Here is a 15057-nt window from a genome sequence, read left to right on the forward strand (position 1 = left end):
ATTTACAGCTGGGGAATGTCTAAACACCAGAAAACTAAGCTTCTAAATATTTGAATTATGGGGCGATCAACAGAAATGATTTGAATGTGAACGGAACTTTCGCGCTATGTTTAAAAAGTCGTCATCTGTCACAAATGTCAAATATAACCTAACTTTCTTCCTTTTGTGGGTATAAATTCTGCATTCTACTACTTTGGACGATTTCTCGTATTTCGGGGGACGCAAAATTGTCTTCAGCTGCCCCACATTGTTAAGAATAATTTATCACTATGAAAATTTAACCCTCAGATATTTCGATCTGACATTTGTCAACCAACCGTCACAAAATTCCCCAAAATTTGAAAAATCTCCAGAACTAGCGCGAATTGGAAATTTGAAAATTCCGCTGACTGAAGCCCAGATATTACAGTTTTTGAAGCTGAATTTAGCCTAAAGCTCCTTAAAATACGGTGCATATAATAGAAAATCGACTACCGCTGTGAACTGGCCCATTGCCATCAACAAGTAACACAGTTTTCAGGGCAGTGCACTGCTACTTTACATAAAAGATCTGACGTGTTTTCAGCTACCTAAAGATTTATGATGTGAGAAGTTTGGGTTTTTAGATCATTAAATTTTTGAAGCTGTATAATTTTATTACAAATATTTAATACTGAACACAAAAACTTGAATTCTTACAGAGTTTCGCCCTTTGTGCTTAGTTCTAGCCCAACAATATGACTCTTAGGTACCTATTTTTAAAGTTCCAACGACGTACAAGCAGACACAAAGCAATTAGTCGTGTTTGTTTTGGATGGGGTTCGCGATTTTCACCTACCCACAATTTTTTCGCGTAAAATGAGATCAGGGCTATCAGTCTAAAATTACCCCACCTTTATGACTAACTCATTTTTCACCTGAAACTACATTAAGTTCCGACACGTGAATTTTCCGAGCTCTTTGAAAACCCACTAAACACTCATTTCGCTTTGTTTTCAGAATGCGAAGTCCGCATCTAGTCCAGGCCCCATTCTGACTAACTTGAATGTTTCACCTGAAACCTAACATTAGTTCAGACGCGTGAATTTCCCAAGTTGTGTTAAAAGGTACTAAAACTCACATAAAGTTGCTTTGTTTTCAGAATGGGAAGTCCGAATCTAGTCCAGGTTCCAGACGAAGAAAAGCTCGTGGATTCGAATTACGACAGAGTGCACAGGAACGGCCCCAGGAAATCAGTTTCGATCGTTTTACCTGCTGAAGAAAAAGGGTGACTCATGGATGAGTAGAATTAACTTCTATTTATTACTTAGACATTCGCGGAACCAAAATCAATTTAGTGTTTGTTCACTAAATTTTCTTATATTAAGAGCAAAAACGCATTAAAAGACTATAGACAAAGACATCGTCACGCAATTTTTTAACGACATTTGTTATGTTATGATAGTTTTGTGTATATGTTAGCATGTTTATTAGAAATGTAACTGGTCGTCATGAATGGCAATGTATTAGACTGAAACCGTGTTTTAAGCGACACTTGTCAATGTATTTTTTATTTTAAATGCTGCATGCTGATTAAGCAAGATTGGCCTATTGCCCATAAACGCGCAATCAATTCGCGTGCTGAACTTTCTAGAATAATGATTTAATTCGCCCTAGTCCTCATATACACAGTTTTGAAATTTGATCCAATAAATTCTGGTTCGTTTTAATTTTTAAAATAACGTTTCGCAAACGTACATTGACAACGTGTCAGAACGTACTGTGATTCAGAAAATGTTGATCGGTATCTATACGTAGTGTTTACGTATATGTGGAGTTTGATGGTACATGAAATTTGATATGCATTTTTCGTAGATCATGTCACTATACAACTTTTCATGTACGTCAAGCAAAACTAATTATTTTGCAATCGCTTGTGTTAGAAACTGCTTCTTACTCAGTATAGCCATTATGCAAATATAATAATTTAAGATAAATGAGTTGTTTGTTCGTCAAATATTGTAACAATATTTGATTATTTTATTTCCTGCATTACCTATCTGAGTGCTTTAAAACCCTTCTGAATCACTTTAGACATTTAAGTCAGTGATATTATGTAATTTATTTTCCATTTTATGTACAAAGTTTGAGATGTTATACTAGTGCTTTACTATAATTTCGCACGAAGAAATATTTATTTCTTTGAGGTTCGTTGACAGAGATTAGTTCATCGCGGTTTTCGTTGTACATTTGAGCGTGAAGTCGGGTGAAACCGACTGCAGAAGAGCACGTTTAAGACTGATTTGTTTGAACAATACATAATTTTATTTTTTTATTAGGTGATCAACATATCAAGTAGTAAATTAAAGAAGTAAATATTTCTTTTGTGATAATTGTTTAGACCCGTACTTATAGTTTCTACAATGTACTCGTCATGTTTTAATTTGCAATGAGATGCTTTCTGCGCTTTCGTTACGATTTTACTGAAAAATTGTGTTTATCCGTCCCTGAGTGCCAAAATTCATTCAGCAGAAAAGAAACGTATTTTTGGTTGGTTTTTACTTACTTTACGTACTAACTTGTGATTTCTGTTATAGCAGCATGCTCATTCATCTCATTGCAATTTTTCTGTACATACAATATCCTGTTATGTGGTATGATTGTTTTTATTAAAGTCTTAATTTGGACATTTACGAAATTAATTCGTATCTCCAAATAATGAAATTAATAAAAATCGTTTACGTATTTTGTAGGACGATTTTAAAGTGATATGTATTGTATATTTAGAGATATATGTCGAGGCTGATTACACTTTAAGTTAGTTTTAGGATAAAATGTTTTTACTCAACGTGTATTATACAGATTAATTGTTAACAAAGTAATGGCTCTATTTCACTTGCTCATTCTTTGAAACTAAGTTGTAAAACAAAGTGATTAAAGCTAATAACTGATCTTTATTCTATACATAAATTTAATGTATTGATCAATAAATAGATTAAATGTATGACGGTTTATTTCTTTTCCCTGACGTCAGAATTTTTACTTCGCTAGGATTGAGAACTTCTTCAATAATATATTAACAAAAAACACCCTTTTTGCTGTTTTCAAACCATTCATTATGATAATTACTGTAACGAATGTCGAATTTCGGATCTTCTTAAGGTGTCACAGCTCATAAAATAAAACATGCAGGTTCTCTTTCCACTTGTCGATCGTTTATTGGCCTGATTATTACACAGGTAATTTTGGAACTGCCGAACAGATTGCTTTAATTTTGATTTAAATAATAAAAATAAAAAATGTATACAATCTTCAATGTAATTTATTCAATAAATTGTAAATTTTCATCCTACACTTTTTTTGCCAGGTTGGCGACATATTTAAAATTTTATGACGGCATATCTGATATCAGATTTAAATTTTGGGCACTGAACTGACATGCTGCCAATAATTCGAAACTACCAACCCAAAAATTTGCTTCGCCAGTAATGAATGAAGTTTATCGTTGGTGTCGCAGTGAAATTCCACAAAAAAATTATTTTCTATTTTTAAAAATATTAAAAAATAATACAAGTAATAAGAATTAATAAAAAACTGCATGGTAATTTCCTTCAGTGATAGGAAAATATAAAACATAATTTTTGCTTATCGAAAACGAAATAGGAAAGTAATTTGTTCATAATTAAAGATTTATTGAAAATATAAGCTAATAAAATGTTTGACAGTTTTATATGCTGGGACAAAAACAGGTGCCTTAATGATTGTTATTTATTCAACGCCTGTAGCGTATTAATAATGGTAATTACAAGTACACGGCTTTCATAAATGATTCGTACATCCAAGTGGGCACTGCTTTGTGCCGCCTCTTTCTGACTGTGCAACTGATAATGGTAACGAAACTACAAATAGCGAAATTAAAACTTTAAAAGTATTACCATTACTAAGAAGTGGCAAATTTCAGAGGTCACTAGGTGTATGACATGTTGATGGAAGTTTTCTCGTAATCAAATTTGTCATAATAACGTAGTACATAGATCTTGGAGAATCGAAAAATTTTAAATTATAGACGGCGATAAAAAATTAGTATTCACTAGAAGAGAAAGTAAAAGGGGCAGAACAGGACATGACTTCATGAGGGGTCAAGGGTTACCAATTACTTTAACTTTAGGTGTGCCTCATCTAAGATTATCAGAAAGACTAGCCAAAGTATGTCCTAAAATATACAATTTATTTAAAGTTTGTATGTACATATTATACAAAAAATTGTTTTAGACACTGTAGTAAAATAATAGACAATATTGATTTATATGTTACATAGCGTTTTATTGATTCCGCCTCCACCCCTCTGCCAAGTTAATGACGTCATCTTTAATAATTCCATATTAGTTCGGTTTACTTCAAAAAATTATTTTTAATTAAAATATTCCTGGGATGCATGTGATATTGGCTGTGTTTTAGAAGGACGGTAAGTTGTTTGTGAATAAATTTACAAAAAAAAAAGTTTAAAAATAACTATTGAAACTAGTGTGGAAGTAATATTAAAGCAGGAAGTCGTGAATACATAAAATTCAATAGAGTGGCGCCCTCAGTATAGTGACAAACACGATTTTTTGCAGAGTCATGTTATACTAAAAAACTACTTAAAACGCACAAGGGACGTAAACGATAATTTACGAAGAAGGATTGTGGATATACCTTTGGTGTCTGGAGCATCGCCAGATGGTTTCGAAAAAACCCATTGGTTCTTAAAACTAGAACTAAAAATCAAATCGTTTTAATGAAAAGTTTAAAATTTGTCCGTGTTAGTATCACTTTTGAAAAATTAACTAGTAAAAAATAAAAAATTCGCACCAAACTTTCGAACCGTGCACCTTCCATTTTGAATTTTTGCGCCTGTTATGTTGGCTGCAGCCTCAATCGTGTCCGTTCGGCTCCGTCCGCCAGCGTTCCGGCGAGATGGTCTCTCCCACTTTCCTTTAGCTAGTGACATTTTTTTGTGTTGTTCCGTGTACACAACTTTAACATGTAAAAATTAGTTTAATGTAAGTTAAAGTATGTTAAAATCGCCTCAACCTCCAAACCCCGCCATAATTCGGCCCTCCTCCGACGCGTTCCCGTCGTGTTTGTTTTGGCCGCGGCATCGCTTCCATGTACACAATTGACATGGCGCTGGGGTTCATTGTGATTTCCACGGAAATGATTTGGGTGTTTCGGCCCCTGCGGCGGGGGCAGTTTTCCCGAGAAAAGCGCGCTTTTCCCGTTTTCCAGCGCCCGTAGCGCCGCCGCCGCCGCCCGTCGCCTAACCTTGAACGCAACTTTACATAAGCCTGTTTCAGTTTCTGAAGATGGACGAAATCGCCCAGGGACTCGACCCAGACGACCTGATGGACCTGGACGAAGGCTCGGACCTCGACGAGGAGGAGGACGAGCTGATCGACGACGCCCTGCCCTCGCCCTTCCAGTTCCCGTCGTCGGGCTCCGCCGCCACCTCCGCCGCCTCCTCGCCCCCGAACGACGACTTCCCGCTGCCCTTCGGCTTCTCGGGCAAGCCGTTCAGCAGCTTGCGGCGCGGCCGCGGTCGTCCCCGCCGCGACTTCGAGCCGGACAGGCGCTCCTTCGAGTCGGACAAGAGGCCCTTCGAGATGGACAGGCGCGCCTTCGAGCCGGACGCGCTAGCCAGGTTGACCGGGGCGCTGACAGGTAAGCCGGCGCAGCGGCGGCAACCCGCCGCCAACAGGATCAGGAAGCCGAAGCCGCCGGGGCTGTCGCAGCGGAAGAAGCCCAAGAGTCTGGACTTCGATTTGGCGTGCATTACGCAGTCACCGGGCGACGAAATCCCTCTAGTCGATCCGGAAACTGGGGCTCTGATTTTCGCTGAAAGGGAAAAGCCGGCGCCGGTTTTCGAGGAGTTACCGTATTTTCCGGAGCAGTGGCCGGGGAAAGTTTGCGCGTTCTGTAATTTAGGGGAGCGGAGTCAGCTGGGGCAGGGGGAGATGATGCGATTGCTTTGTCCGGACGGTTTTATCCCCCAAAGGACTACGCCTGATACGCCGGAGAATCTGAGTAACACCATTCCCACTCCGGAGAGGGATTCAGGCGATAAGAGCCCGCGCGGGCCGGTGACGTGTCGGAGGCAGAAGAGTTTTAACAAATGTAGGCATCCGTCGTTGACTAGCGAGTATGTGGATGAGTTAACCATCATCGGGTACACGGAGGAGCCCCACGTCTCGACCTTGTTCGATTCGACGGGGTATTTTTATACACATAGGAGCTGTGCGTTGTGGTCTAATGGTGTAGTCAGAAATGGTATTTTTGACTGTTTTGAGATTTTCGTTCGCTAATTTTTTTTTTGTTTGTGTAGAAAATTCCGCATTGGAAAACGTGGGTCCCGCCGTCTTACAAAGTTCTTCCAGGAAGTGTTCATTTTGTAATCATTATGGAGCAAGTATATTGTGTAAAGTGGAGGGATGTACAAAAGTTTTTCATTTTCCATGTGCAACTGCTTCTGGTGCCTTCCAAGTGTTAAATTCGCTTACGTTATTTTGCAGTAATCATATTGGACAAGCTTCTTTGGAGTGTGAAAGTAATATTTTTATTATTTTTTTATTCATTTAAATGTTAATGGAATTTATTATTTTAGATGCTGTGTGTTATACATGCAAAACTTTAGGGGATATTGCTAATCTAATGTACTGTTCATCATGTGGGGAACACTATCACGGTATATGTGTGGGATTGGCGCAGCTACCAGGTATTATTACTATTATTATTTGTTAGTCTCCACAATTTTTTCTTATCTATTGTGTTACAACTATTTCTAATGAGTCACTGTATGTCTAACAAAAAGCAAATTCCGCTTAAGTTCCGAAAAATTTTAATTGGCTGAGTACAATTTTTTCTACTTTTGAAAACATTCATTCAGTTATGCTGGATACCACCTGAACCCTTGTTTATCATTTTTCAATTAAGAAGAATCACTTGTTTTTTAGTAATTTCAAAAGAGCTATCCACTTTTTTTTTCATACCATGTCTTTAGATGAAAGTCAATTATGCAATGATGTACCACCAAATATTTCATAATACTGTAATATTCTTTATTAAGTAATCCCCAGGTGTTCCGAATCTTAGTTGTTTTTTTTTTCTTAGTATAAAGAATTACGTGAAATATAAATATGTATTAAAAGATGGGATTTTTTGACGTAACCACCAAAGTTTTGTTTGAGTTTTATGTCTTCGCTATTCGTAATAAATAATGAGAATTTAAATATTACAAGCAACAAAAAAAAAAAAACTTCCGTTGGACACTTGGTGCATTGAAATATGTGGTAACATTTTTTCCAAATTGTGCCTGTGAATAGACTAGTTAATTAAAATTTGAAAGACCTAAATCTTTTTTTTGTAAGAAATAATTTAGCAACAAATCAAATAAAGAAATTATGGAAATGTTCCCAAGAAAACTATATTAAGTTTCATAGGAGAATTAATTTCTATATTTAATAAAATTCGCCATTGCAATGCACCCTGAAAATGTAAAACATTTCAAATCACATTAGATAAAGTAGTACAATTTCCTAAGGTCAAATTCGAGATATTTGTGAAAATAAAAAGAAAACCGAAGGAAAGTGTGAACACAACTCGTAATAACCCTTTCTATAATATGATCGAAAATAAATGTCTAGTAAGCCGTGAAATTTATTTTTAAAATAATGGTGGCAACACCAAGTTGTTCTACATGGCTTACATTAGCAGTACAGTCCAAAATTATTGAATAATGATTGACTCTATCTTTTTATTATAATATCTCTTGTTAGTTGTGCCAAAAAATCGTTGAAAGAAAACTATGTATATTAAGGAAAAAAAAAACTAAAGATTAAGCCCCAAATTCTCAATTGTGATGAGTTTTTCATTCGTAATCAGTTGGAGGGGCGGAGTTTAACTGCAAAATCCATATTTCTATACAAAATTTTGCCCTTTTAAAACCATATTTCACATGATAATTTTATTGTGGAGAAATGAGGGTTTTGCAACTAAGCTCCGCCCCACGGCTCACGATAAATAAAAAAAATTATCACGTTATATTTTGTCCATTTTTTCTTAATATACGTAGTCTTCTTTTCCTTACAAGACACTAAAAACATGTTTAATTATCGTATTGTTCAAAGAAAATTATATTAAAACAGGAACCTTCGAAAAAATAATTTGTTGGAAAGGAAATAAGTTCCGTTTCAAGTAAAAAAAATTGTGGAAATATTCCCAAGAAAATGACTAAGTGCATGCATGTTGCAAACGGTCGAAATTTGCAGCTAATAACATTTATTTTGATTGTTCAAGGAAAAACAAATTAAGATAAAAATATTAAGTTTCATAGGAAAATTAATTTCTATTTTTAATAAAATTCGACATTGCAATACACCTTGAAAATGTAAAACATTTCAAATCACGTTAAATAAAGTAGCACAATTTTCTAAGGTCAAATTAGAGATATTTTTGAAAATTAAAAAAAAAAATCGAAGGAAAGTCGACACAACTCGTAATAACATTTTCTGCATTATGATCGAAAAAAAAGTTCTCTAGTAAGCCATGAAATTTACTTTTAAAATAATGTTGGCAACACCAAGTTGTTCTGCGTGGCTTACATTAGCAGTACAGTCCAAAATTATTGACTAATACATTGACTTTATGTGTTTTATTATAATATCTCTTGTTCTTTGTGTCGCAAGATCGTTGAAAAAAAACTATGTATATTAAGAAAAAAAAAAAAACAAAGATTAAGTCCCACCCACCCGCCCCTATCTCAATTGTAATGAGCTTTTCAGTCGTAATCAGAAGGAATCCATACTTTTCTACAAAATTTTGCCCTTTTAAAACAATATTTCACATGGTAATTTCTTGTGAAGAAATGACGGTTTTGTAACTAAGCTCCGCCCCTGGGCTCACGATGAATAAAAAAAAATCATCACGTTTGAGATCGGGTGGGTGGGCGGTGCTTATATTTTGTCCATGTTTTCTTAATATACGTAGTCTTCTTTTCGTTTAACTATCGTATTGTTCAAAGAAAACTATGTTAAAAAAAGTACCAATCTCAATTATGATGAATTTTTCATTCGTTGTTAGTCCGAGGGGTGAAGTGTAAAATACAAAATCTATATTTCCCTACAAAAATTTACTATTTTGGACAAGTTTTAAGTTTGTGAAAAGAAGGCTACGTATGTTAAAAAAAAGCAAAATATAAATATATTAAAGCTACAAAGTACACTCTTGAAACAATTGTATTTTGTGAAACAAAAATTAATAATTTCCGTTTTGTATCTGCAAAATTTATAAACCCAGCTATTTTGACGAAACTGTTCCAAAAGGTTGAAATTTGCAGCTAATAACCATTATCTTGATTGATCAAGAAGAAACAAATTAAGATAAAAATATTAAGTTTCATAGGAGAAATAATTTCTATACTTAATAAAATTCGGCATTATGTAAATGTACAACATTTCAAATCACGTTAGATAAAGTAGCACAATTTTATAAGCTCAAATTCGAGATATTTGTTAAAATAAAAAAAAAAAGTAGGAAAGTGCCAACACAACTCGTAACAACATTTTCTATATCATTGAAAAAAAAAGTTCTCTAGTAGGCCATGAAATTTATTTTTAAAATAATTTTGGCAACACCAAGTTGTTCTACGCGGCTTAAAATAGCAGTATAGTCCAAAATTATTGAATAATACATTGACTTTATGTTGTCACAAGATCGTTGAAAGAAAACCATGTATATTAAGAAAAAAAAGCCAAAGATTAAGCCCCACCCACCCACCCCTGTCTCAATTGTAATGAATTTTTCATTCGTAATCAGAAGGAGGGGCGGAGTTTAACTGCAAAATCTATACTTTTCTACAAAATTTTGCCCTTTTAAAACCATATTTCACATGGTAATTTCTTGTGGAGAAATGAGGGTTTTGCAACTAAGCTCCGCCCCTGGGCTCACGATGTATAAAAAAAAATCATCACGTTTGGGATCGGGTGGGTGGGCGGGGCTTATATTTTGTCCATGTTTTCTTAATATACGTAGCCTTCTTTTCGTTACAAAACACTAAAAACATGTTCAACTATCGTATTGTTCAAAGAAAACTATGTTAAAAAAAAAACCCAATCTCAATTGTGATGAATTTTTCATTTGTTGTTAGTCTGGGGGGTGAAGTGTAATTACAAAATCTATATTTCCATACAGAAATTTACTGTTTTGGACAGTTTTTAAGTTTGTGAAAAGAAGGCTACGTATGTTTAAAAAAAGCAAAATATAAATATATAAAACCTACAAAGTACACTCTTGGAACAATTGTATTTTGTGAAATAAAAATTAATAACAACAACCTTTTTGTCTACAAAATTTGTATACCCATCTGTAAAAATTGCTGCATTTCAATTAGCGATTTTGGAAAAACGCTAGGAATTTCCGAATAAACAAAGTCGTAAATAACTTCTATATATCAAATTGTACAAGAAAATAGCTTCAACTAATTTTCGAAAATAGTTGAAAAATTGTCGAAAATGTCAAAAAGCCAAAATCAGTCTTATCTTATTAAAAACTACTTACAATTTCCTTTGTTAGTTTGACAGTAATGTGAAATAGCTGTCAAATAAAGAGTCAAGTAGTTGCAATACCAACATAATTATGTTAAAAATAATAACCAACATATACCATGAAGGATATTAATAAAATAAGACAATAAACTCCTGTTCGAAATAATCGCATCACTACCAAAATGCGTCAACAACCTGATTTGCAATTAGGGGTGTTGGTCATTTGTGCGCCACGGTTAATTTACCCCATGTGGGAGGTCTAATCCCCAAAGGTGTCATAGCACACTTTCCCACAAATAGTGGATTATACGAGTAGTCATTACCTACAGGTACCATGAAACCCTCTACATTCAATGAGTTTCATTCATAGTAAGTCTAGTACTACAGGGATAAAAAGATCAGCGGATCTGTTTTTGGATTTCTCAATCGTTTTATTTTTTATAGGATGAACCTATTGGTGGAAAATTTAACCAATAAAAATATTTTAAGCTCTAATGACGTTTTTAATGATTAATAAATACGTGTGTAGTTGTGTGAAAGTTAAATTATTTCTCCGAGTACTTATTTATTTTAATCTGACTAACACCTACGCAAACTACCACAGCAGGCAACAACTATTTCGGTATTAAACCGTAAAATTATATGTATATTTTTCTGACTACTGCGCACAACTGTCCCTTAACTTCTCAGGCAGTGTGCGCGCAACTGTGCGGTGGTATTAGGACCACCTACAGATTTTTCTGACCGTGGCGCGCAACTGATCAATGCCCGTAATTAGATTTCTGCAGCAATTCTTGGACACTTGCTACACAAACAATGCACAAGAATTACTAAAGTTTATTATAAATAATGACAATGACTTGTAGTATAATTTCCTTATTTTATTAACCATGAAAATATACCAAAAAACTGGGTGGTGCGATAATTTTGAGTAGGAATTTAATTGGAATTCTTAATTTTTTTATGGTAACAATACCGGGTGTCTGGAAAATGGCGGATTAACTCTTCAGTACGTTATGTACGGGGGTTTCGGGAGTACCAAAAAAATAAAAAAAATATTCGTTATAATGCAGAATACGAAAAAAACCTAATTTTATAAATAATATTTAATAAGACATTTATAAATTATAAACAAACACAAAACCAATAAATCCATTAAAGCATAACCAATTAAAAACTAAAGATGTTCAAATTTTCTATCCTCTAAGAAAAGCGAGGGTGGGGCTACTAGCTGTCAAGTTAAGCCTGATTTTGGCAGATGACACACCCTCTAAGAAAAGAGAGGGTGGGTGGGCGGGGCTAGTACCTGCTAAGATAAGGCTGATTTTGGCAAATTTTATCATTTTTCAAAGAAGCGCGATTTGTTGGACTGTACATCAATGGAGAGAGAAATTCTGTCGAAATAACCTTCGACCAATTTTTTAATCTGTATGACAGATAATTAACATTATAAAATTAAAAATTAAAACGACCTACTTCACACGATGACGTTTTAATTAATTCCTGACAAGGTATGAAAAACCCTGAACTCTTAATTAAAACTATCGTCAGTGTAATAGTTCATTTTAAATTGTGTATGATGTTTGATATAAGAGATAAAAATAGTAAACATTAAAAAAATATGTTTACCAAATGTGATATTTCGGTTTTCCAGATTTGTCAACAAAGATTTATTATTTTATTCATAAACGGAATTTTGTAGTAAAAAAAATCAAAATAGAAAATGTTGAAAATCCAGCTTGTAAGAAATCAAAGAACTCGAGATTTGTCATCAAATCAGCTAAATATTTTTCTTGAAAATAAATTTTAAACGTGCTTTTTGTATTCCAAAATTTTGTATTAACATGAAATTGTTGCATACGATGGCACAATTAATATGTCTGAAGGACGATTTTTTAAAAGATCAGAATTTACATATTCATCCCTCCCACAAATTTGATGACGTCAATTGAGATGACGTTGTCGGTGTTGGAACTGAAGTTAGTTGGGAATCTGTTTTCACTTTTAATTACAGTATTATGCATTTTTTGCGGAAAAAAACCTTTATAAATAAGAAATTGTCGAACTTGGTGAAAAAAGCTAAAGTAAAAATAGTAGCGACTTACAAGTTTCGAGAATGAGAGCAAAAAATTTGCCTTTATCTCTTTAGCCTATCCGAAAGTAAAAGTTGTATTTATGTATTTAATAATTAGGTCAGATAAAGTTTTTCGACTAAAAAAGTTGGTTTTTAACGTGACTTAAAACTGTTTATCGTTTTTCATTTGTGTGAACAGTATCTCATTAATGATAGGAAAATCGTGCAGTAATTTACGACTTCCGATAGTAAAACCAATGAGTGTCTTTATTTACTTACTTGTAGACGTTTTCGAGTTCTTAGAATTGTTTATTCAACTTCTCAAATATCGCTGTTAATTACCATTGTTTTCAATAGCGAGTGATTCTCCAAAAGCCAACTTAATGATTGACAATCGGTAAACAAATTACGCAACAAACAAGCTGTTTAGTGAACATTACAAAACGAACCACTCATGTTGACCTTAGCATTATAATTATTTGTACGTTTTCGTTTAAATACCACGAAATATTTACCTAGTAGTTAAGTCCGCAAATGAAAAATCTTATCACAGTGATGAAAGCCACACAATGTACTTTACGATTATGAATGGTCGCAAGGGTCGGTGTCCCAACCTCTACTAAATTTTCAGGCGTCCGAGCCGGATGGCAGTGCAGAAAATGCCGCATCTGCCAAGTATGTCGGATGACCGGCGACGAGACCAAGCTGATGACATGCGAACAATGCGATAAGATCTACCATTCGACATGTCAGCGGCCCATCGTCACCTCCATCCCCAAGTACGGCTGGAAGTGCAGAGTAGGAGCGCAAAACTCACCGTTTTCTTAAGCTAATCCCCGTCTCAGTGTTGCAGGGTCTGCGGCGACTGCGGCTCGCGGACTCCCGGTGCTGGCCTGTCCTCGCGCTGGCACGCTCACTACACCGTTTGTGATTCCTGCTATCAGCAGCGCAACAAGGGGTTCTCCTGCCCGCTCTGCCACCGCGCCTACCGCGCTCATGCACACAGGGAGATGGTGCAGTGCACCTTATGTCGCAAGTCAGTATAAATAGACTGGTTTTTTACCTTTTCGATCGATCGTAAAACGACGGCAAAAATGCGGACGAGTGCTGATAAGATAAACGCGTCGTAAAACGAGCCGCGATTTGACAGTCGAGCTGTCAAATTTGTGAGGGGACATGTCTGTTGCAGGTTCGTCCATGGAACGTGCGACCCCGAAGCTGATCTTGTTACATATCACCAGAGGAAGGAGGCTCATCCGGAGTACGAGTATGCTTGTTTGATGTGCAAGAATTTGACGCAGCCGGCGGCATTACTTTCGAAACGAAACAGTAAGTGCGATTGAGATAATTGATTGTTGCGAAACTGAGTTTGGAGTGGTTTGTTTCCTGCATGAGAAGACCTTTCTTTGGGGGGGAATGATGTTGTGGCGCTGGTGGCACTTTCTGACTTAAGTCATGGGATGGCTTGTTGAGGTTATGTTTGGTTTGCGTGGGCGTAGAGACGGGTTGACCGGACATGAGTACCCACCTCGAACGTTTTTATTACTTCTCACGATAGTTTGCAAGTCAATTCTACCATAATTATCGCCACGAAAAATTTTTCTTATCGCAAAATATTAATAATTAAACAACACATAATGGCCAAAGGAAGCACTCAAAAGTGCTAGAAATGAGGTTATAGGAGCATTATTGAATAAAAAAAAAATATATCATCAGTGGTAATAATTTTTAATTGTACTTACAATGTTTTCAATTTGTTTATAACATATTTCTCATCTCAATTTTCTCGACGTTTCACAACTCTTACAATATGAAAAATTAGGTCCACCGTTTCCGTCTGTCTGTAGTCTAGTTGCTGATTTAGATAAATACGTACAATAACACACTTTCAGGCTTGAAGTTTACAACTCCGTCCTCATTTTCTACTTTTAAAATGGTATTTTACAATTTAAATTAAAAACTATAAAACTGAATGCTTTCCAAAATTTATCTGTTTATCCCCTCTAAAACTCGATGACGTCACCTCAAAATTTTGCTCGATTAAGTCTATCTAAAATGTTGAGTCTATACTTGTAATTTATCAATGCATTCATATTTTTTAGAATTGCCAAAATTATTAAATAACTCACTTAAAACATACGCATAGCAAGTTTCTTTAACTAGTTTTAATAGCGGATTATTTAAATTTATGAGGGTTATAGTAAACAAAATGTATAAAATTCCCAAAAAAGAAATTGGATTTGTTTGATTGTACTTCAGAGGCGAGGGAGGTTCTGTCTTTAAACAGCAATCATTTTCTTACTAAATTACTAATCTTCTACAATTTAAATTATTTACAAATGAATAAATAACATCTCAGGAAGGTGCTAAATTACTCATAAAAAATGCAACATTTAAAAAACGTTTCCGGTTTTATTTGAAATAAAAAGTTGATTTCATTTTCAGAAA

At 35.0% G+C, this 15057-nt stretch overlaps 2 protein-coding genes and 1 long non-coding RNA gene across 14 annotated transcripts in view; 2 read left to right on the forward strand and 1 right to left on the reverse strand.

Moving 5' to 3' along the window:
• LOC135127223 (uncharacterized) overlaps positions 1-2962 on the forward strand; it is an 83498-nt gene extending 80536 nt beyond the window's left edge. For 3 of the 4 annotated variants that reach the window (XM_064053630.1, XM_064053629.1, XM_064053628.1), the window contains exon 6: positions 1121-2962. In XM_064053630.1, the coding sequence (XP_063909700.1) occupies positions 1121-1250 (130 nt within the window). In that variant the 3' untranslated portion in view covers positions 1251-2962. Of the gene's footprint in view, positions 1-978 lie in introns of all 4 variants that reach the window. The other variant, XM_064053631.1, reaches the window with a different exon arrangement.
• LOC135127231 (uncharacterized) lies at positions 615-13516 on the reverse strand. Of its 2 annotated transcripts, none has more exons than XR_010280181.1 (2): positions 13427-13516; positions 615-1230 (listed from the first exon to the last, which is right to left on the reverse strand). It is a non-coding gene; the product is annotated as an uncharacterized LOC135127231 (long non-coding RNA). The 2 variants fall into 2 exon arrangements; XR_010280180.1 differs by having other exon boundaries at positions 615-1233; positions 13427-13514.
• The window catches only part of LOC135127221 (histone-lysine N-methyltransferase 2C-like), a 66457-nt gene continuing 56295 nt past the window's right edge, over positions 4896-15057 (forward strand). For 7 of the 8 annotated variants that reach the window (XM_064053618.1, XM_064053619.1, XM_064053621.1 and 4 more), the window contains exons 1-7: positions 4897-5000; positions 5295-6264; positions 6320-6541; positions 6599-6709; positions 13241-13407; positions 13455-13645; positions 13799-13938. In XM_064053618.1, coding sequence (XP_063909688.1) covers positions 5304-6264; positions 6320-6541; positions 6599-6709; positions 13241-13407; positions 13455-13645; positions 13799-13938 — 1792 coding nt within the window. In that variant the 5' untranslated portion in view covers positions 4897-5000; positions 5295-5303. Of the gene's footprint in view, positions 5001-5294; positions 6265-6319; positions 6542-6598; positions 6710-13240; positions 13408-13454; positions 13646-13798; positions 13939-15057 lie in introns of all 8 variants that reach the window. The other variant, XM_064053625.1, reaches the window with a different exon arrangement.

The sequence above is a fragment of the Zophobas morio genome, unplaced genomic scaffold, assembly GCF_036711695.1.
Source record: "Zophobas morio isolate AGI-343-1 ecotype UQ-CSIRO unplaced genomic scaffold, CSIRO_AGI_Zmor_V1 ptg000011l, whole genome shotgun sequence".
Taxonomy (NCBI): Eukaryota; Metazoa; Arthropoda; class Insecta; order Coleoptera; family Tenebrionidae; genus Zophobas; species Zophobas morio.